The sequence below is a fragment of the Heterodontus francisci genome, chromosome 32 (genome assembly GCF_036365525.1).
Source record: "Heterodontus francisci isolate sHetFra1 chromosome 32, sHetFra1.hap1, whole genome shotgun sequence".
NCBI classification, from domain to species: Eukaryota; Metazoa; Chordata; class Chondrichthyes; order Heterodontiformes; family Heterodontidae; genus Heterodontus; species Heterodontus francisci.
This window is the reverse complement of record NC_090402.1, coordinates 19591111-19614299: the sequence shown is the minus strand read 5'-3', so window position 1 is coordinate 19614299 and position 23189 is coordinate 19591111. Positions and strand designations below refer to the sequence as shown.

Genomic DNA, 23189 nt, shown 5'->3' with positions numbered 1-23189 from the left:
GATTAATGGCCCCCATGTTCGGAGCTGTGTCTATAATTTTATCAAATATTTGTGGTGCAACATGTTGGTGCCTATCCCTGCATGAAACACCGTTAATCATATGAACAGGCACAAATGCTTTGGACATAAACCATTACCATTCAAACAGACATAAATATATCTTAGAGTTTCATCTTCTAATCAAACATCAATCCCTCAATCCCATAAGAAGAAAGCCAGAATATCTCCCCAGCTAATAGCACATGATGAAGACAGGGAGATGGAGCAGGGGTAAAGGGGGTTACACAATGAGTAGAGTGATGCCCTTTATTTAACTATTTTCAGGGCCTGTGAAGGGATTCTTAAGGGGCTCACCAGTCTAGTTATCAAACCATCCGTACGAACTTCTAGGTTTTAGGTTTCAGTGAGATTGATTAAAGGGGTGTTGGGTAAGTCAAATAATAGATTGGATGACCTTATCAGTCACACAAATATTAAGCAATCACACATTTGATAAACAGGTATGCATTTACAAAACAGATACCCCTGGAAATGCTGTGCAACCTCACACTAGGATAAAACTTATGAGTCACGAAATGAGACTATCAATGTTCGTTCACACTGAAACTGGTGAATGGATTTCAACTCATGAACTGGTGTTTTTGTTGGGATGTGGCAGTTCTGGGTGCTTTGTGTACACAATCTGCACCCCCGCCACCACCACCATCTCTCCCCCCCACACACCCACCCATTACAGGAAAGTCAACCAGCAGAGGCTGCAGAGCTGAGGCAACTGAGCACAGAGGTTCCTTAGTTACACACTGTGTAATTCCCAGTTTACTCCTGCTGTATCATCGGCTACAGTTTCCAAGAAACCTTAAACATAGATCTATAAGGCTGCAGGGACTTCAATTAGTGTTGGAAGCCTGTACTTCCTCTTTAACCAGGGTATCTTGGCCAAGAAATGCTATGTGAATACCTACTTAGTTCAGTTCTTCTACTCTGCATTTTTTCGGTGAATTATTTTGCCCATTAACAGGTCATTTCACGGAATTTCCGTTTGGTGTGCTTCAAGGTTTGTGAAACTGCATACACTGTTCTGTTTGTTTGGTCCCAATCCCACCCCAAATTTAAACAGTCTCACTTGTCTCTCCCAGCCAGTAATCTCATCATTACTCCAGGACCTGCAAAAACCTGGAAACATTAGGAGGGTTAAAAGCATATCCTAGAACAATTTTACCACCACTAGGCATTTCTATACTGCTTTGTCAATAAGTGTACTGGTGGCTGGACACTGACGCTACACAACTTACCTTTTCTAATTAATGCATTATCAGGCCAATCAGTCGTCTAGTGAGGGAAGAGATTGATGGATCTGAAATTGGTCAGAATCATGAAAATCTTCAGCCACCTGGTCACTCCAAAGTACAACAGAAACCGAAGCAACAAATGTAAGATGTGACACAATAAACAAAGTAATTCCATGGGCAAAGCTTTGAGAAAACATAGACTTAAAAGTGTTGTCTCCAATAACAAGCAGGTAATGGTTTCATGGCATATGGAGGATGTCGAAATGAAGAGAACAATCTATAATAGGTGCAGGTCTTCAGACCAAAGGCTTTCAAGTTTAGTCAAGTAACCATACTGTAAGCACAAGGAAAGAGGATACGTGTGAAGTGGGAACGAATCATTGATGGTTTGAAGGACGGTGATGATTCCTCTCCTTCTTGGAATACGATGGTTACAATATCATTCCCAATATGGCGTTTCCTTTCCACCTGGAAAGCAGAGTCAGAATAGATTCATTCTATATACTGCTTAGCATGGCTCAATACTGAAAGCACTTCTTTACAAACATTGATTTGCCTGTTGTACGCATTTGACCAGATGAAAAACACAAGAAATGTTTGAGAGTTCAGCTGATTTATCTGTAGAAGTAAAGGTTTGAAACATCTGACAATGTGCACACTAAACTTCTTTCTAAGATTGTAATCGACCTGGTTGTTAATATTCAGTCACAGCCCACAAACACCTGGACCTTAATCATGGATAAAGCTAGTCATTATTCTAACTCCAAGAGCACTGTGATCTTGTTCCTATGTATTTATGACCTAAAAAATTAAGGAAGATTTATATCGCTTGCACTTAAAATTGCATTTTGAAAAGAAAATTCTTCTGCATTTTCTCCTCCTTTTTTCCTCCAGTTCCATTCCCGTAACCCGCCCGCTCCATTCCCGTAACCCGCCAGTTCCATTCCCGTAACCCGCCAGTTCCATTCCCGTAACCCGCCCGCTCCATTCCCGTAACCGGCCAGTTCCATTCCCGTAACCGGCCAGTTCCATTCCCGTAACCGGCCAGTTCCATTCCCGTAACCGGCCAGCTCCATTCCCGTAACCGGCCAGCTCCATTCCCGTAACCGGCCAGTTCCATTCCTGTAACCGGCCAGTTCCATTCCCGTAACCTGCCAGTTCCATTCCCGTAACCGGCCAGTTCCATTCCCGTAACCGGCCAGCTCCATTCCCGTAACCGGCCAGCTCCATTCCCGTAACCGGCCAGTTCCATTCCCGTAACCGGCCAGTTCCATTCCCGTAACCCGCCAGCTCCATTCCCGTAACCGGCCAGCTGTAATTCACTAAGTGACAGTGGCAATCAAAGTAGTGTTAATTCAGCAAATTTACAATCAGCACCTATTTTGACAAGGCGGAGAGTTATTGGAGGATTTTACCAGGCCCTTGGAGGCTGTTTGGAGGCAGGGGCACACGCAAAATTAGAAACGCATTGGACCGGATGCTAACATGTCCCCGCCTCCGGCCGTTTTCCTCAGGGGTGGGCTGAGTCTGATGTTGGCAACCCTCCCAGCAGCATATACCCCTTGGCCGCTCACTCCCCACCTCACCGTTTCCTCCTCTTGGCTGCTCGCTCCCTGCCTCACTGCCCAGTTAAATGGCGGTGGGGGGGGGGGGGCGTGGGGGGTTGGCAGGCGAGCGACCGAGGGAAGGAGGTGGAGAGGCCGGGAGTGAGCGGCCATGGGGGGAAGCAGGGAGGCGAGGAGTGAGCAGCTGAGGGGGAACAGGCAGGGAGCAAGCAGACGGTTGGCAGAGGGAGTGGCCAAGGGAAGCAGCGTACTGTTGGGGGTGGGATGGAGGCGACGATTGCAGCCATTGAGGGGGTTTGGGTTTAATTCGTTTTTTGTGTCAAATTGAGCAGTGCCATTTTTATTACTGGCAGCTGCCTGAGACGTCGCAGACAGCGATGTTTCTGTGGATGAGGCTGCATTTGTGCATGTGCCAGTACTGCGCCACCTAGTGGCTGTGTTGTCAGCAAATGCAGCCTACATTTTAATGAAAAGAAGGTGTATCAAATGAAGCTGAGAGAATCCAAAACCCTATTTTTCAAAGATACAAACTGCTGTTGAAAGACACAGACTCCAATTTCATTTTCTTGACAAATTTACTGTTTAACACTTTCCTTTACAATTCAGTTTATTATATTCATGATGTCCAAGAACTTACGCTTCTTAGAAAACCGCAAAGAAACATTACCAATTAAACGCATTTCTTCCAATTTTTTGAACTTCCCCTGGTTTGCTGCTGGGAAGCCTCCTCCTCTCACTGGCTGTTCTTCGGCCACTGCAGGAGCTGACTGGAAAATTCCTTAGCTCCTTAATAAGTTTGCAGACGGGTAGCTGTTCAGCCCCCAACCCAGGCTTTTTCAAAATGGCTGCGGGTCGGAACTGTGCTGGCAAATTGGCAGACCGGCCGGCAGCGGGAAAACACTGGGCCTGCCCACCTCCAGTCCCACCCCCATTAGACCTGGAAAATCCAGCCCCATATTTAATATTCAACTGAGCACAGTTAACTTCTGATGTCATGGTGATACATGCATTTTGCCAGATCACCTGGAAGTCCCGCCGCCAGCACCAAAACTGTAAGTCGATCCTGCTTCCGCCAGCGGCGGGAACCTAGGCAGCATATTGCCAGTGGCAGCCAATATTGCCAGGGGGCTCAGCAGCCTCAGCACTGCCACTGGTGGCCACTTCGGAGACTGCAGCTCCATGGAGAGGGCGCCTCAGTGGCCGGGCGTCCTCAAAGAGAGGTTTTCTGTTGGTGAAGCTGGAGCTGAGCAGACGAGTCCTGTGGATTGGTGGGGTGATGGGGCTGTGGTACACGGTTGGTGCCATTGCTGCCAGTGGGGCCCCTCCGTGGTCCATGGAATGCCCATAAAGGAGCCCCCCCACCCAATCCCCCCTGACTGCCAGAAGCTGCTGGGAGGCTGCCAGGGTTTATCTAGTGGGCTCCCCACCTGGCTGTCCACGGAGGCGGGAAGTGGCCCTTAATTGGTCACTTTAATGGGCAATTGGACACCAGGTGGGCGGCCAAGGTTCCACGCTTCATGCCGCTGGCAATATGGCATGGCCCCCCAACCGACACCTCCCCCATCATTTTGCCAGCCTTTGCGCCTCCCATTCCATCACCAATGGGCTGGGATAATTCAATTCTATAATATAACGAATTTAGATAGTGGTCAGGGCCAAATTGAAGGCTGGGTACAAGAATACTACCATTCAAGTTTTATCTTGTTCCTCTATCATCCAACGATCAGTCCAGTGAGAAAATCCACATGCACATGGTACTGAGACTTGACAGCATCATCGCAATGTTACGACCAGGTGAGAAAGAGGCCTAGGGTTCCTGTTCAGCCTTCACCTGGTCTTACTGTAACAGGGTTTAATTTTAAACACACCGTGTTTTCAGCTCCACCTTGGTAAATCCTACTTCACCGCTTTCCAATTATAAAGGCAAAGAAAGAAGCACAACAGTTTTTCTCAGCTTTAAAGAAGAAAAGTGAAATTTTATTAAACTTAAACTCTAATTCGGTTAACGCCTACGAATACACGACGTGCCCACGCTAGCATGCATACATGACACACACATGCAAATAGAGGCAGAAAAGAGCAGAAGAAAAATAAAGTGGAAAAGCTTGAGGCAATATCTGAAGATCTTATGTCATGGTTCTTCGAGCTCACTGCGGAGTCCTTGATTGTAGGTAGATCTTGCTTTTCGTTGGGGCCCAGTATCCTTCTTAAACCTTGTTCGCTGGAGGAGACTTTTCCCTCTTGGAGTTCATGTGTCTTCAGTGGATTTGGAGGTCTGTGAGAAAGAGATGGGAGCAGGCAGACAGGAGAGACTGTGGTGAGCCAGCCAAGAGAGATCTTCTCAGACCAGGAGAATTCTGCTTTTTGCCCAAACTGTTTGTACAAATTCAAAAAACTCAGATTGTCTCGCAGGTTAGTCATGTGACTAGCTGGTTTGACAATGCCTGTTTGCGTATTCGGCCATCTTAGCAGTCAACCTGGAATGCGAGCTCCCCCACCTTCAACGTCTGGTGATCAAAAGTCCATTGTGGGTTGAATGTGTCAGGGAATGGTCTTTTGTCCTTCCAAGCATTATCTGTTAACAAGCAAAGGTCTTTCCAGCAAGTCCTTTCTTCACTTCAACAACAGTTTGAAATTTAATGTCCATGTGGCAAAATTAATATGCCTCATGCTTGGCAGGTGGGGGCCTGCATGACACCAATAACAGCAGGACAGTTAAACTCTCTGTTACATTGATGGCAACGTGAGAATCAATTCTGTTTTGAATTTACGGCGGCCATTGCAAGTCAGCATCACAACGATCTGAATAGGATAATTTTTTTTAGTCTTTCTTTTGATCATTTTGTTTTCTATTCAACAACTAAATCAAATGTCCTTACTTTAAGGTGAAACACTTAAAACTGCTGTCAATGTCAGTGCAGACTGAGACTCGCACTACAGGAATGTATCTTCATCATTGATGAAAACCTACACCATGAGTTTCGAATTGTGACTAATGATGATGGGAAATTGTTGTGACTGTTGTATTGATGTTTTCTAACAAGAAAGCTTTTATGATAAGTTGCAAGTAGGCTGAATAAGATAAACCTTCAGCAATGATACCATTCTGTCATTTGGCATTGATGATATTGTAGAAGTTGTTCTAAATGCACACCTACGTTAATCTGTGCTGCATGTTCCAGGAAATTGTAAAATATTACTGTGTGAACAAGATGAACAGCTTGAGTTGTCAAGTGAGAGTTAAAACTGTGTAAAAATTAGGAAGCTTCTTGCAGACATGCATGTGAATGGGTGTGTGACTGACTGGAAGGTTCTGTTTAATTAATTAGGTACAATAGTGAGGGCACACACAGCAGAAAATCAGCAGCTGGAACAGATGCTTGCAGCCCATCTAAAGCAGAACTGTCTCTCCACTATTTGGTAGTGTTCTGGGGAGAGCCGCAGGAGAATTTGTATGTTTATTTAGTCCCAACTAAAGAAGGATCTTTTTTAACGAGTTGCATGTTGAAGTGATTCTAGAACTCAGCACATGACAAGCGTGGACTTGAGAATCCAAGTCACGGCTCTGAAATAGCAATCCAATGAAAAGGGTGATACGAGCATACAAAACCGACGGGCAGGAAAGGACAAGCTAGCCCATCAGACCTACCCCACCCCTTCTGATGGCTGGAGCATCACGGATAAGCAGTTCCCAACCCACCGCAAATATGTGGCCATCTGAAAATAATGGAATGTCGATACTTTCAGTCTTGTGCGGGCAGCAAAACGAGACCGGCATTGCATTCAATATGTTCCAGTAATGAGGAGCATCGAACCAAACCCCAAACTTTTGTTGCACATAATTCAAGGGTTTTATTTGAAACCAAGACAAACTCTAACCTTTCCATTTGTGCAAGATGTGACTTGGATATAAGGGGAGCTGGGTGATGCGTTGGAATAGCACAACTTAGGGCAAGAGTGAGGATTGATCCCGATGGGACTAAAGGTTCCTCGTCTACACTTTAAGGGCCGTGCAGCATCTCAGCCTAGAACGTAACTGATAGGTAAGAACAAAAATGTTCACAGTTTTGCACGAATTGCCACTCGATGGGTCATTTCAGCAAAATGGATGATATGACAGGTGCAATTTCAAGACAAAGTTTAAGATATTGGGTCAGATATTCAAATTGTCAGGCACAGAGATATATATACACTTACATTGTACAGAATTCACAGTTCATTGAAATGTTAATACTAAATATTCCAATTCATTGCTGCACAACATATTACTGGTTCAATTAAGCTATTTTTATATGGGACTGGGTGCTGGGCTAACACCACTGGCTCAGAAGTGTGAATCTTGCACAGCTGGAGACAACACCAAGGTAAACTTATTGGAATTTCTGACTGAGTTAAAAAAAAAAGAGATTTCTTGACTGTCAATACCATGAAAATAATTTCTTTTAATTCATTCATGGGATGTGGGCGTCGCTGGCTAGGCAAGTGTTAAAGGTGTGAAACTGGTAAGTGTTGGTGTTCAGAGACACTTGGGTGTACTCGTACAAGGAACACACAAAGTTAACATGTAGGTGCAGCAGGCTATTAGGAAGGCAAATGGCATGTTGGCCTTTATTGCAAGAGGATTGGAGTACAGGAATACAGGCGTCTTACTAAAATTGTACAGGGCTTTGGTGAGACTGCACCTGGAATACTGTGTGTGGTTTTGGTCTCCACATTTAAGAAAGGATATACTTGCACTGGAGGCGGTGCAGTGAAGATTTACTAAATTGGTCCCTGGGATGAGGGGGTTGACCTATGATGACAGGCTGAGTAAATTGGGCCTCTATTTTCTGGAGTTTAGAAGAATGTGAGGCGATCTAATTGAGACAGACAAGATTCTGAAAGGGCTTGATAGGGTAGAAGCTGAGAGATTGTTTCCACTGGTCAGAGAATCTAGAATATGGGGACACAGTCTCAGTATAAGGTACCAATCATTCAGGACTGAGATAAGGAGAAATTACTACACTCAAAATGTTGTGAATCTTTGGAATTCTCTATCCCAGAGGATTGTGGATGCTCCTTCGTTGAATTAATTTAAGGCTGGAATAGACAGGTTTTTGGTCTTGCAGGGAATAAAGGGATATTGGCAGCGAGTAGGAAAATGGAACTCAAGTCCAAGATCAGCCATGATCATATTGAATGGCGGAGCGGGCTCCATGGGCCATATGGTCTACTTCTGCTCCTATTTATTGTGTTCTTGTGTTGTTGTGTTATTGCCCATCCCTAATTGCCCTTGAGAAGGTGGTGGTGAACTACCTTCTTGAATCGCTGCAGTCCTTGGTGTGTAGGTGCACCAACAGTGCTGTTAGGAAGTGAGTTCCAGGATTTTGACCCAGCGACAGTGAAGGAACGGCGATATAGTGCCAAGTCATTGATGGTGTGTGACTTGGAGGGGAACTTGCGGGTAGTGGTGTTCCCATGTATCTGTCGCAGGTTTGGAAGGTGCTTTCGAAGGAGCCTTGGTGAGTTGCTGCAGTGCATCTTGTTGATGGTACACACTGCTGCCACTGTGCATCGGTGGTGGAGGGAGTGAATGTTGAACCTTGTGGATGGGGTGCCAATTAAGTGGGCTGCTTTATCCTAGCTGGCATCAAGCTTCTTAAGTTTTGTTGGAGCTGCACCCATCCAAGCAAATGGAGAGTATTCTATCAAACTCCTGACTTGTGCCCTGTAGATGGTGGACAGGCATTGATGAGTCAGAAGGTGAGTTGCTCGCCAGAGAATTCCCAGCCTCTGACCTGCTCTTGTAGCCACAGTATTTATTTGGTTGGTCCAGTTCACTTTCTGGTCAATGGTAGCCCCTAGGATGTTGATAGTGGGGGATTCAGTGATGGTAATGCCAATGACTGTCAAGGGGAGATGGTTAGATTCTCTCTTGTTTGAGATGGTCATTGCCTGGCACTTGTGTGGCACGAATGTTACTTGCCACTTATCAGACCAAGCCTGGATGTTGTCCAGGTTTTGCTGCATGTGGACATGGACTGCTTCAGTATTTGAGGAGGTTAGAATGGTGCTGAACATTGTGCAATCATCGGCGAACATCCCCACTTCTGACCTTATGATGGAGGGAAGGTCATTGTTCAAGAAGCTGAAGATGATTGATGAGGAAAGGGCGGTGGATGTTGTCTATATGGACTTTAGTAAAGCCTTTGACAAGGTCCCGCATGGCAGACTGGTGCAAAAGGTGAAGTCACACGGGATCAGAGGTGAGCTGGCAAGATGGATACAGACCTTGCTCAGTCACAGAAGACAGAGGGTAACAGTGGATGGGTGTTTTTCTGAATGGAGGGATGTGACTAGTGGTGTTCCGCAGGGATCAGTGCTGGGACCTTTGCTGTTTGCAGTATATATAAATGATTTGGAGGAAAATGTAGCTGGTCTGATTAGTAAGTTTGTGGACGACACAAAGGTTGGTGGAGTTGCGGATAATGATGAGGATTGTCAGAGGATACAGCAGGATATAGATCGGTTGGAGACTTGGGCGGAGAAATGGCAGATGGAGTTTAATCCGGACAAATGTGAGGTAATGCACTTTGGAAGGTCTAATGCAGGTGGGAGGTATACAGTAAATGGCAGAACCTTTAGGAGTATTGACAGGCAGAGAGATCTGGGCGTACAGGTCCACAGGTCACTGAAAGTGGCAACACAGGTGGATGAGGTAGTCAAGAAGGCATACGGCATGCTTGCCTTCATCGGTCGGGGCATAGAGTATAAAAATTGACAAGTCATGTTGCAGCTGTACAGAACCTTAGTTAGGCCACACTTAGAATATTGCGTGCAATTCTGGTCGCCACACTACCAGAAGGACGTGGAGGCTTTGGAGAGGGTACAGAGGAGGTTTACCAGGATGTTGCCTGGTCTGGAGGGCATTAGCTATGAGGAGAGGTTGGAAAAACTCGGATTGTTTTCACTGGAACGACGGAGGTGGAGGGGCGACATGATAGAGGTTTACAAAGTTATGAGCGGCATGGACAGAGTGGATAGTCAGAAGCTTTTTCCCAGAGTGGAAGAGTCAGTTACTCGGGGGAATAGGTTTAAGGTGCGAGGGGCAAGGTTTAGAGGGGATGTGCGAGGCAAGTTTTTTTTACACAGAGGGTGGTGAGTGCCTGGAACTTGCTGCCAGGGGAGGTGGTGGAAGCAGATACGATAGCGACGTTTAAGAGACATCTTGACAAATATATGAATAGGAAGGGAATAGAGGGATATGGGCCCCGGAAGTGCAGAAGGTGTTAGTTTAGGCAGGCATCAAGATCGGCGCAGGCTTGGAGGGCCGAATGGCCTGTTCCTGTGCTGTACTGTTCTTTAAAATAAAAGCAAAATACTGCGGATGCTGGAAATCTGAAACAAAAACAAGAAATGCTGGATTCACTCAGCAGGTCTGGCAGCATCTGTGGATGCTGCCAGACCTGCTGAGTGAATCCAGCATTTCTTGTTTCTGTACTGTTCTTTGTTCATCCACTCGCAAATTCTGGCTGAAGATTGTTGCAAATGCTTCAGCCTTGTCTTTTGTACCGATGTGCTGGGCTCCTCCATCGTTGAGGGTGGGGATATTTGTGGAGACTCCTCCTCCTGTTAGTTGTTTAATTGTCCACCACCAGCAGCCAGGATGATCCATTTTGGTTTTCGCTGTAGGCTTAGCTAATCCACTTTGGCATTGCCGTTGGCTAGGCGAGACCAGGATGATGGGAGCCACTGGTATCACCACAGCAAAAAGGTATCCAAATGTATCACCCATGACAAGCAGGATTGCATTACCTGATCTACGCAAATGAATATCGCCATGACTGTGTTGATAATGTAATGGAAATCACACCTGCTAAATGGAAAGGTATTAATTTTTCTCATATGGGACACTACTTAACATTGCAAAGAACTTGTTTCAAAAAAAGCAGAGCTGAGTGGCTGAAAACATGGTTGCACATTTGCATTCTGAGAGACAGTTGAATAGAGACACAATGGGAGTGCTCACTGATTCAATTAACAAGATTTGTCTGGGCAATCATGATAAGCAACATCCTTTGTCTGTGTAAGAGCCAGAACTCCATCCCCCACCGAGTGTGTCAGGAAAGCGTTGAAATCCAACAACCCTCCAAGAAGCTGCTGTTTCAAACAAAGAGATGGTCACATGACCTACCTGCTGGTACGACTGGGGCTTTTTTCAATTGTGCCTCACAGAAAGGAAACAGACTGCAATTCAAACAGAAAGGAGAAAGACTGCCACTGGATGGCAGAAGGAAGGTCTCTCTCTCTTTCGCTGTCTCTCTCTCCAGCAAAGTTCCAAGAAAACCATGCTGGCAACTTCTACACTTCAAGACTACAGACAAAGCCTCTCTTCGGCCTTCTGGTACCAGAGAAGCAAGCTTGAAATTGTGCACTGAAGCCCAGTGAGGACTCCAAGACCTTAACTTCAGTTGAGGACATTGTATCGAGGACATTACCACCCAGTAACTGAATTCCATTTATTACAAACTCTACTTCCCCCGCAATTCTTTCTCCCCCTCTGCACTCGTATGCATTCAAGCATGGTCGTGTCGCGTATTTTAGTAATTTTAACCGGTTTAGAGTGATAAGGCTAATAAACTTACATCTTTCTTGTTTAAACCTAAGAAAATCTGTCTGATTGGTTCATGTGCGATTACAATTAGAGTGCAGTGAGCAAAGGCTCACTGAGGGGGTAAGCTAAAATCACTGTTTTAAACGATAAACCCTGTTACGGCCAAACCGGGAAAGGGGCAAGAGGGGAGCCTGAGACCCCTTCCTCACCCGGTTGTAACAATAATGAAGAGCAGAAAGCGGTGACGAAAGCAAAGGAGCCGCCACTGAAAGGGAAATGTTTCTTTCCATGAAGCAATATATCAGGCCAAACAAACACTTTTATGGAACAAGAGAAACAGCTAAAATAAAGAGTCATCAAAATGCTCGGACAGTCACTCCTTCAAAAATCAAGAATGTCAGCCACCCAAAGGGCGTGCACTGATGATTGAAAATGGCGCACAAAGAAAAATTCTGTAGTGGAGAAAAATCCTCATCCCCCAGAAACCCCCCCCCCACCCCACAAATATCCTGACATGGTGTGAAAACTAATGGTCCAACCATTTAATATTCTAGATAAGGGAGACATCACAGCCTGTTTGACAAAACTACGCGATATAGGAAATTAAAAGTCTAGTCCCTTGTCTGTATTTTTTGGCAAATATATATGTTGAAGATGGCTCTTATTGACACTGTCAGTTTTCCAGACAAAATAATGAGGGGGATAGTAATAGAATAGCAATGACAACTGCATGTAAGAAAAAAGGTCAGATACGATCGGCAACTGTCAAAAGTGAGGGATCCAGTTAAACAAATTACTGGCAATATGTTGGACAAAATGGGAGACTCCCTGAGGAAAACCAATGGAAAATAACAATCAAAAATAATGACATAAATTGATCATGGTAGAAATCTGAAAGAAAAACTGAAAATTCTAGAAATACTCGGAGTCCATCAGCATCTTTAAACAGAAACAATGGTTCAAATGTTGGATATACATCCTTCATCGGAACTGACTGTAAATCAATATCTTAAAGAGTGACTGTCTTGATCAAAAACATTCAACAAAGGTCTGGGGAGTGTTAAAGCACAAGCACACAGATGACACATATGTGAGTTTCAATATCCAGTCATACCATTTGACTGCATTTGCAATCAGAAAAAAGGTTTTCCAAAAAAGTCGTGTTTTAAAAACAACTCAGTAGAATCGTATTTTTCCTCTCTGCTTTTGGGGGCACTTTTTTTTTAATTGCTCAGATCTGACAGATCCTTTGAAGTACAATGTTCTTCAAAGCTCTGAATTTGTAAAAGTGTGCTGGGGGGAAAGGTTATAATTAACAATCAACATTTTAATTAAACTTAGCGCCAAGATTGAACTTCAGTTGAAAAGCCTGGGGTCAAATATTAAATGGGTGTCTCCGTGCAGTATCTAATTATATGTCCCATGCAATGGATTAGTAAAGATACACATTTGAAATTCTTCATTATTTAAGTGTTTTTGCTAATGTTATTTTGTGGACATCAATTAAAGTGCTTCCTTTCTTGTCCTACCTGTAACTAATATGCCTGCCTGTAATTGCATTCATATCTGCAGTTGAGGGTTAGTGCTTCTAATTTAACAGATTAAGACACGTAAAACCAACCACACTAGCAGTTGAATAATTAGCTGATTCTGTCAGCAATATGAAAATGAAATGGCCACAGTGGTAAGATAGCTGTGTCCATGGAAAAATATTGTGTGATCAGACTGTTGTCCACCATCCAGTATTGGACAAGCAGCCATTTCCTCCAGTTAATTGTTCAGAGAACCAAAACTATTATCTTTAGCCCAGTAACAAACTTTTGTGTGCTTCTTCCTCACTCTATGCCCTTCCCCAGCCCAGACTCAAGTTGAACCAAACTGTGCTCAACCTCATTATCCTATTCAACCCCAAACTGGTGTTCCAATCTCATATCCTTTTCATCATAAATGATGCCCAATTTCGCCTCCTTAACATCACTTACATCTGCCCCTATATTACCCCAATTGCTGCTCGTAACCTCATTCATGCCATTGTTACCTCCAGACTCGACTATTGCTCTCCCGTCCAATCACCCAAATGCAAACTTTGGCTCATCAAAACTCGACTGGCCATATCTTATCACACACTAAGTCCTGTTTGCCCATCACCCTTGTTCTCACTTCTCATTGCTCTCAGGTCCCCTGTGCCTCAAGTTCAAAATTCTCATCTTTGTTTAAATTTCTCCTTGCCCCCAACCCCACCCTATCTCTATAAATGTTTTCCAATACTGCAACCCAGCCCCTCCAAATTCTCCATTCCTCTGACTCCAACTCGTGTCTCCATCCCCGTCCCCCCAACCCCCTTTTTCCACCTGTAGTGTTTGATTGATCTGGGTTTGATTGTATTAGTCTGTTCATTTATCTGTGTTCACTGTGTTAGATTGCTTAAGCCCATGGGTGGAGCTTAAGAGTTAAAACTGAAACTAAAAGACAGAACAAGGATCTTCTGCAGAAAATATACTGACTGCTCTGAGAAGACATTGCCCTGAGATCTTGTAAGAACCGATATATTTTAAAGTGCTGTAAATAAACCAGTTGGTGATTTAATACAAGTGTGATATCTGCATTGCTCTGAGATAAATCAGATATACATAATATATCCAGCAACCCAGCATAAACACAACACCACCATTGGGCAGCTGTCCCTGCCCCGCTTTCTTAAGTTCCATCCCGAAACCACTCCACCCCCTCTCCATATTTAAGTCTCTCCTTAAAGCCCATTTATTGAAACAAACTGTTGCTCAATCTCCGTAATATTTCCTTCTTTGGCTAAACATCCATTTTTTTCCCCTTTCTACATTCATAGGTGTAATATAGTAGTTATTGATAGATTGACAGATTTGTAAGTAGCACAGCCCTTATACAATGAAATCATCGACCTAGTTACAGCAGTCACTGAAATGCAGTCATTTTAATTCCCCCACAATGGGTGGGAGAGGGTTGGGGTGAGGGTGAGGGGTGTTAATTTGGTAAAAATGTGAAAACTGACCCCAATCTGGCAGTAAAATACCTACCTCCAGTTTAATCGTGGCAGGCTTGGGGGTTCTGAGTAACCCGCTGTGGTGAGGCGGGACTGTCAATAAAATACGTTAAGGAGGCTCTGTTCCTCGGATTTTGGAAGCCATTCGAATGTGATGGTTGTGGGCTGGTTTTTCCGGGGCTCAGGAAACCCGGCAGCTAAAGGGAAGCAGGAGCTATCAGATCCAGCAGGTAAATGTTTTTCCAGCACTGCTTATGGCCTGGAGCTGCAGGAGTGCCCCGCCCCACCCCACACTTCGAGCAAACCTGCTGCCCCAACCTCTCCCTCCAACAATCTCTTCTGTCCACCCGCAAACTCTCTCCCAGCAATCTCTCTCTCCCTCTCTCCTCAGTGCAGGACTCTGAATTTCTCCACCCACTAACCCCCAGTTTTCTCCAATTGCAAGGGACCCGCTCTTTCCACCTACCCATAAAATATCTGTTACTTTTGTTTATCTCAATTGTTAATAGGCACGGACTCTGATGGGGAGGTTGAATATTTCTCTTTTGATAATATTCTTAGTTAGTTTGACTTGTATTATATAGACGTAGCTTCTTAACTATTTTGTCCGGTGCCCTCCTGGAGTTGGTTCATTGCTGGTGTACCATTTCACAGGTACCGGCAGCTCTCTGATATCTCACTGACCATGATTCACTTGAGAACTCTGACAATGGGGCTAAATGTTATGGTTATCACTCCGAGCCAGTAGATTCACCTAATAGAAGCATATAGTGGAAATGCAGGTGAGGAGACCAGCACACCCACTTCACTGTTGGCATGACTGTTGGTGGACAGGAAATGATGCAGCCACGACGAGGGTACAATGATACCCATTCCCAAACTTCTGATAAGGGCACCTGTCTTACATATAACATACCCCTTAGAGTTACAGTATGCTATTTAATTGTAAGGGAGTCACAACTGAATCTAATCCCATGTCCATACACTTGCACCTCCAGCAGGGTGACTTGAACAGACACCAGAAGCAAAGGTGTGCTTGGTTTGCCCCTCTGCAAGTTGGCAGATATTGAGGACAATGGTAGTGCCCTTACTGTAAGAATAGGTGTACTAGGTTGAAGAACCATATCTTTATTCAAAAAATATATATCCACATCTAAGTACTTAATCTGTAACATCGATGCAGAGCCAGGCCTGAAACCACTGGAGACACAACCTCATTAACCATCCACAAGAAGATATAATAAATCCCTCAGTTGTAGGGAGATGATGTGGGATGAATAGGCCTGCATTATGGATGTGTTGGAAGGAGATAAAGTGCAAGGCCATAACTGATACTCATAGTTTCTCATTAGTTAGTAACGAGATCTGATTGCACAGGCTTGCTTAACTGAGAATATGGTGACAAAATGGCATTACTTTTGGATGTAATTATGCATATAGAACACAAGACACTGGGGCTCCTTGGGCACTTTTCTAATCTTGCTGAGGCTAGCGTAAGCCATCAATGATGACATCCTTTCGATCTCCCTGGCATGAGAGCTATGTTGTCACTATTTCCTGTACTTCATATATACTGCATGGAAAGGGTTGTGTTTTAGTATCTCATTGACTTGATTTAATTAAGAGTTAATAGCAAAATTTCACTGTTTCCTCGTCCCTAACCATAGATTAGGGAAACATGGATATGTGACAATACTGTATGTAAACGCAAAACTTGCCGCTGTCCCAGCTGAGCTTAGCTGACTCAGCAGAGACCCACAATGGAAGCCAGGTGGTGACTCCATGATCAGGTCCCCAGCAGGATTCAGCATTCCCAGAGATTACATCTCAGCGCACTGTGAGTGAACAGCTTGTTATTTATTGAGATGCTCTCCCAATGAATGCTCCCTGCTGGGAATGTCAGATTGTGGGATCACCCCAGGGTGCCTTCCTAGTCTGTATGGCTCAGCAACTCGCACTTAATGGACAAACTTGCTGAGCCTCTGGGGGAGCCCACTACAGATAAAGTCTATGCATAAACCCAGCTGGGACAAGTTAGTACTTAACCTTCCTCCCATAAATTCTGGGTACAGTGGGCATTTTATAACTCATGATCAATTGAGAAGGAGGTTAAAATGTCATGAAAGCATCAGTCACATTTTTTTCTGAAAACTGTGCAGGCTGAAAGCTTCAATTAAAACAAAATGGGTCAATTAGCTGCTGCCTTGTTCGAAATTTATGCAATTGCAGAAAGTCAGACACAACATCACTTCAGCGCCAATGGGATTAAATCACTCTGATTCAATTGGGCTCATACTTCAACTCCAGATCCAATGAGAATTCTGACATGTTTTCCTGAAAGTCTTTAATGATCCAAGTGCTAATGATGATGGTAAGAATCAGAATCGCACTGCCAAAACAGCTAACATAAATACATCGTCAGTTGTAAAAAGTGCAATGTAATTAGGAAAGTGGAGAAGAAGCATAAACTGCAAAGCAATTATCATACTTAATTTGTCTCTTTGAGCCTTTGGAAATCATTTTCTTCTTGTGATATTTGCATAATTTGTGAATTAAACAATGTAAATGAATATAAACTCTCTCTTATCTAACATGATCAAAACTCATTCCCATATTTCTATCCTGTGACCCAATAACTCCACAGTTTACTACGAACATTTCCATATTATGTTGCCAAGTATAGCAAGCTGGAAAAGTTCTTACTGCAGCAAGACATACCAACATAGGAAGCATATTCTTTTAACTTTGTAAAAAGTACTACAAGAGAAATGAATTAAAGAAGGGTGTTTATTCGAACTAGCTAATGACCCTTAGAGTAACAAAAGGCAGTCATCTAGAAAAGCTTACTGGTGTCTCCTAGGCCTCTTGTGTGCTTTATGCTTTGAAACTACCAGTCAGGGGGTTCTGGGGAGCAAACATTTTAAAGAAGCATGGAACCATACAGCACAGAAGGAGGCCATTCAGTCCATTAAGTCTGTGCTGGCACTTTTGAAGAGCCATTCAATTAGCCAATCACTCTCCCTGCTCCTTCCCCCTATCCCTGCAATTTTTTTTTCTCCTTCAAGCAAAGATCCAGTTCTGTATTGAAAGCTACTACTGAATCTGTTTCCACCACATTTCTGTATCAAATTCTTTCTCTTCACGACACCACCAAGTTCCATGTGCGGCACCACTGGGAAGAAGTCTAGAGGGGCTTGGGCGTCCTTCCTGTTTCAAATCACTGGGTGGTCTCTTCCAACATCATGGAGAAAGGGGGAGCTGTTTACTCCGACAAAGCATAAACAGAGAAACTAAACCAGACACCATTGAGTGACCTGCTACCTTCTTTTGTAATACTCCTCTTGATGTGGTTACCAATACATCCGTGTTTGTTATGTGTGCAGGTAACAAGACAGCAGGTGCATCTCGACAGTAAAATTTTAAAAAATGACTACAGGAAGACTGCTGTTTCACTGAAGTTCATTTCAAGCATAGTATCACAGATGGCATGACAAAATAGCGCAGGAAGGAATTGCACTCGTGTGCATCAAGCTAATCCATGCGCTCATTTCAAAGCCAATCTGAATGTTGCCAACTCAACTTTGTAAAGCTCAGCTTCAGAAATGTACAGAAAATAATTTTCCAAAGTATATTGAGAAAGTTAATTATAAAATTACTTCTTCCCACCACCAACTTCTCCTCCACTCCCATTTAAAATAAAGTGAAAGAGTGGAAAATTCTGAAACAGACTAGGTCAGTCAACATTGAAAAAGAAAGCTGGGTTAACATTCCAGCATCTGGAGGGTTGCAGCAGATATTTAGCATTGTCAATGTGTCCATCACTGCTAGGAGTTTAACAGTTTGTTTTAGTTTCTAAGCAATTAAGCATATCAGTTTACAGAGCTGATGCCTAAAATGACACAAATGCTGTTGTTACCAATCAACAAGTTTGTTTAAATTAAATCGATTAAATTGCCCTGATTTAATTACTGTAAGACAGTCTCAGTAGAACCCGGGTCATACACACAAGAAAAGGAAAAGATAAAGGACAAAATCTACTAGAGAGATCACTCATAACAAGCTGCAAGTTATTTATTAATATACCAGCAATAATGTCACTGTGCCTCAAGGACCTGGAGCTCAGGGAGTGACAGACATTACAAGTCAGAGTTATTTACAGCACCGAAGGAGGCCATTTGGCCCATCGGGTCCATGCCAGCTCTCCGTAAAGCAATCCAGTCAGTTGCATACCCCCGCTTTATCCCCAAAGTCCTGCAAGTTTATTTCCTTCAGGTATTTCCTTTTGAAGTCATTGATTATCTCTGCTTTCACCACCCTCATGGGTAGCGAGTTCCAGATCATTACTATTAATGCATAAAAAAAATTTTCCTCACATCCCCTCTGCATCTCTTCCCTAAAACCTTAAGTCTGCGTTCCCCATTCCTTGTATCATTAGCTAATGGGGACAGTTTTTCTTTGTCTACCCTATCCAAACCTGTCAGAAACTTGTACACCTCTATCAAATCTCACCTCATTCCTTTTGTTCCAAAATGAACAGCCCCCACTTCTCCAACCTAACCTTGTCGCTAAAATCCCTCATCCTTGGAATCATTCCGCTAAATCTCCTTTACTCCCTCTCAAGGACCCTCACATCATTCCTAAAGTATGGTGAGGACAACTGGATGCAATACTCTAGTTTGGACCGAACCAGAGCTTTGTAAAGTTCAGTATAACTTCCCTGATTTGTACTCAACACCTCTGCTTATGAAGCCCAAGATCCCATATGTTTTGTTGACCACTCTCTCCATATGACCTGCCACCTTCAAAGATCTATGCAAATGCCACCCCCAGATCTCTCTGTCACTGCACACTATATGGAACAGTGCCATTAAGTTTATATGTCCTTTCCCATCCCTTCTGCCAAAATACATCCTCTCAAACTTCTAAGAATTAAATTCCACTTTTCACTTGTCTGCCCATTCTGCTAGCCAATCTAAGTCCTGTTGCAGTCCATTTGTATCATGTTTACTGTTTGCCACACCTCCAAGTTCGGTATCATCAGCAAATTTTTTCTAATATCCAAGTCATCTATATATGTCAAAAAAGCAGTGGTCCTAACACTGACCCTTGGGTAACACCACTGTCTACCATCCTCCAGTCAGAAAAATAACCATTTACCACAATTTGCTGCTTTCTGTCCATAAGTCAATTTTTTTTTATCTAGTTGGACACTGGCCCTTCTATTCTATGAGCCTCAATTTTGTTAACCAGCCTTTTAGGTGGAACTTTGTCAAATGCTTTCTTAAAATCTAAATTAACAGCATCCTTTGCATCAACCATCTCTGTTAACTTCATCAAAAAATTCAATTAGATTAGTCAAGCACGTTCTCCTTTAACAAATCTGTGCTGGCTCTCCTTAATTAACTCAAACCTCTCCAAGTGCCTGTTAGTTTTTTCCTCTGAGTGTTGTTTTTATAACCTTACCCACCACTGATGTTAAACTGACTGGCCTGTCATGACTAGGACTGGCTCTACACCCTTTCTTGAATAAGCGTGTCACATTCGCCATTCTCCAATCCTCTGGCACCGTCCCAATATCTAGGGAAGATTGGAAGATTATGGCAAGCCTTTCTGCTATCTCCACTTCCACTTCCTTTAGCAACCTGTGATGCAAGCCATCTGGACCAGGTGACTTATCCACTCTAAGCATAGCCAGCCTTTCCAGTACCTCCTGCCTCTCAGTTTTCACCCCATCCATTACCTCTACCATCTCTGCTTCTACCCATATTTTGTCAGCATCCTCTTCCTTAGTAAACACCGATACAAAGTACTCATTAAGTATTCTAGTCTTGCCTTGTGCCTCTAAGCATATATCACCCTCTTTGTCCCTAATAGGCCCCATCCCACCTCTTACTACGGGCTTACTACTTAAATGCCAGTAGAAAATTTTTGGGTTTCCTCTTATGCTGCCTGCCATTCTATTCTCATATTCTCTCTTTGCCAGTCTTATTTTCCTCTTCACTTCCCTTCTCAACTTATTGTATTTGGCCTGGTTCTCGCTTGAAGAATTTATCCGACATGCATCATGCACTCTCTTTTTTTGTTTCATCATATCCTCTATCTCCTTCGTCATCCAAGGAATCCTGGCTTTGGTTCCTCTACCCTTTGCCCTTGTTGAAATATACCTAGTCTGAAGGATCTCCTGCTTAAAGATCATCCATTGTTCCATTACAGTTTTTCCTGTCAGATATTGGTTCTATTTTACCCAGGCTAGACGTCTTCTCATCCCATTGAAGTTAGCCCTCTTCCAATATAGAAGTTCTATTTTAGATTGTTCCTTGCTCTTCTCCATTACTAATCTAAACCTTATGATATGATGATCACTCTTCCCTATGTATTCTCCACAGACACTTGGTCCACTTGGCCCACCTCATTCCTCAGCAATGTCTCTTTCCTTTTTGGACCAAGAGCATATTGGTCAAGAAAGTTCTCTGAATACATTTCAGAAATTCTTCCCCCTCCTTACCCTTTACTCTAATACAATCCCAATCGCTATGGAGTGGAGAACAATCCCCACAAAAAGCTGTGACTGTGTGTAATATAGACAAGTAGATGCAGCAAGGAACAATCTTCAAGTCAGCTTCCTTATTTCAGGGAGCATGTAATGGCTACAAAGAACTTGAGCCTCCCTGTTATCGTTAATGACATGAACTGAATCCTTCCATTCATTCTTTGCCTTGTTATCGATCACATTTATCTGTCATGTTGCTTGCACACGAATAGGGAACTGAGAGACCTTGATTTTTCATCGATTTAAATTAGTGGATGGAAAAGTGCGTCCAATATGTCCAGACCAGCTCTGCTTTGTGAGCACCACTCCACACAGGGAGCACTCAATTCGGAAATCAGCCCTCGGTGCTGCATTAGCAGCACTTTGCTCCAGGATTTTACCAGCTGCAGCAGTGATGGGAAAGGGGATGTGGAACTTACTTACCTCTACGACTCAAGGAGGCCTGCCTCCTCACCTTACCCCACGCTTGTGGAGCAGTGACCCTCAAGCTCTACATCACCAACTGTCTCTCTCAAATGAGAGAGATGCCTATGGTCTTTTGGGACTATGGCTACAATAACAACCTCTACGATTCAATCATCTAAATCCTGGTGACTCTGTACACCTTTTAACTCACTCCTATCCTTTTATCCCCATTATCATCAAATCACAGAATCATGGAGCACAGGACGAGGCCATTCAGCCTATCATGCCTCTGCCAGCGCTTTGAAAGAGCTATCCAATTAGTCCTAATCCCTTGCTCTTTCCCTATAGCCCTGCAATTTTCTTTTACCTTTTCAAGTATATAACTAATTCCCTTTTGAAAGTTACTATTGAATCTCCTTTCGGGCAGTGCATTGTAGATCATACTAATGACATCTGCACATATAGGGCTGGATTTTGGAAGCCCTCTGGAGGCGGACCAGCCTGGGAATTCCCAGCACAACTGGCGTGCCAGTTTTCTGACACCTTTCAGCTTCCGGGACAATTTTGAAGGAGGCAGGTTGAATGGGGTGATGGCTACAAGCTGGAAGTAGCTGATTAATGAGGGGGTGGCGTAGTGGTATTGTCACTGGACTAATAACCCAGAGACCCAGGGTATTGCTCTGGGGACATGGGTTCAAATCCCACCACAGCAGAAGGTGGAATTTGAATTCAATTAATAAATCTGGAATTAAAAAGCTAGTCTAATGATGGCCATGAAACCATTGCCAATTGTTGTAAAAACCCATCTGGTTCACTAATGTCCTTTCGGGAAGGAAATCTGCTGTCCTTACCTGGTCTGGTCTACATGTGACTCCAGACCCACAGCAATGTGGTTGACTCTGAAATGGCCTAGCAAGCCACTCATTTAGGGCAATTAGGGATGGGCAATAAATGCTGGCCTGGCCAGCGACGCCCACATCCCATGAATGAATTTTTAAAAAAGGCCTATTAAGGTCGATAATCAGAGGTAGCCCTGCGTGTCCCCCACGGCGTCCGGAGCCCGGCAGATGTCTAGAGGCAGCCTCCCGGTGGCAGACTGGGAACCCTGCGCTCCAGGATCGATTTGAGGACCAACGCCCCCCAACAGCCGCCATTACTACATGGCCACAGCAATGGCCGCAGACCACACTGTGGAGCGATTCTCCCTCCTCAATGGTGGTCCAGCAGCTGTGGCCATGTCTTTTTAAAAAGTTTGCAAAACCCTCCACCTTGAGGCACCCTCTCTCTTCCTTACCTGCATCGGCAGGCTGCAGCTCCTTCAGTACTGGAGCGCCTCCTATTGGCTCTCCAGTTTCCAGAGTCTGTCTGCCATCCCTAATTGGATGACGAGTATGCCCTCTGGCCATTAATTGACCACACCTTTGAAAATTGTGTCAGATGATTATTTCCGACATGGTGCGGGATTGGGACCCACATTTGATCCCGATGTCGGGGTCCTGATCCCAAAACAAAAATCCAGCCCATATTCCAGAATATATTTCTATAATAAAATGTTTATGTGTTACGATTTACTTGCCTCTATTTGTTCCATGAGGAAATTAAAAACCCGATCATGTCACTTATTCAATCAAATGAAACACAGGTTGGAACTGTGGACTTTTCTTGTAAATATATCGAGCAGTTCCACACTGCAGTGTTGTATTAATTCAGAGAGGATTGTCTCCGGGGACCCAGACTCTACACCTCTTTCCATGAGCACACTGACGTG

At 43.9% G+C, this 23189-nt stretch overlaps 1 protein-coding gene across 3 annotated transcripts in view; it reads right to left on the bottom strand.

Annotated features, from left to right (window-relative positions):
• The window catches only part of garnl3 (GTPase activating Rap/RanGAP domain like 3), a 455189-nt gene that overhangs the window by 105145 nt on the left and 326855 nt on the right, over window positions 1-23189 (bottom strand). For all 3 annotated transcript variants that reach the window (XM_068012410.1, XM_068012409.1, XM_068012411.1), the window contains exon 12: window positions 1649-1757. In XM_068012410.1, coding sequence (XP_067868511.1) covers window positions 1649-1757 — 109 coding nt within the window. The remainder of the gene's footprint in view (window positions 1-1648; window positions 1758-23189) is intronic.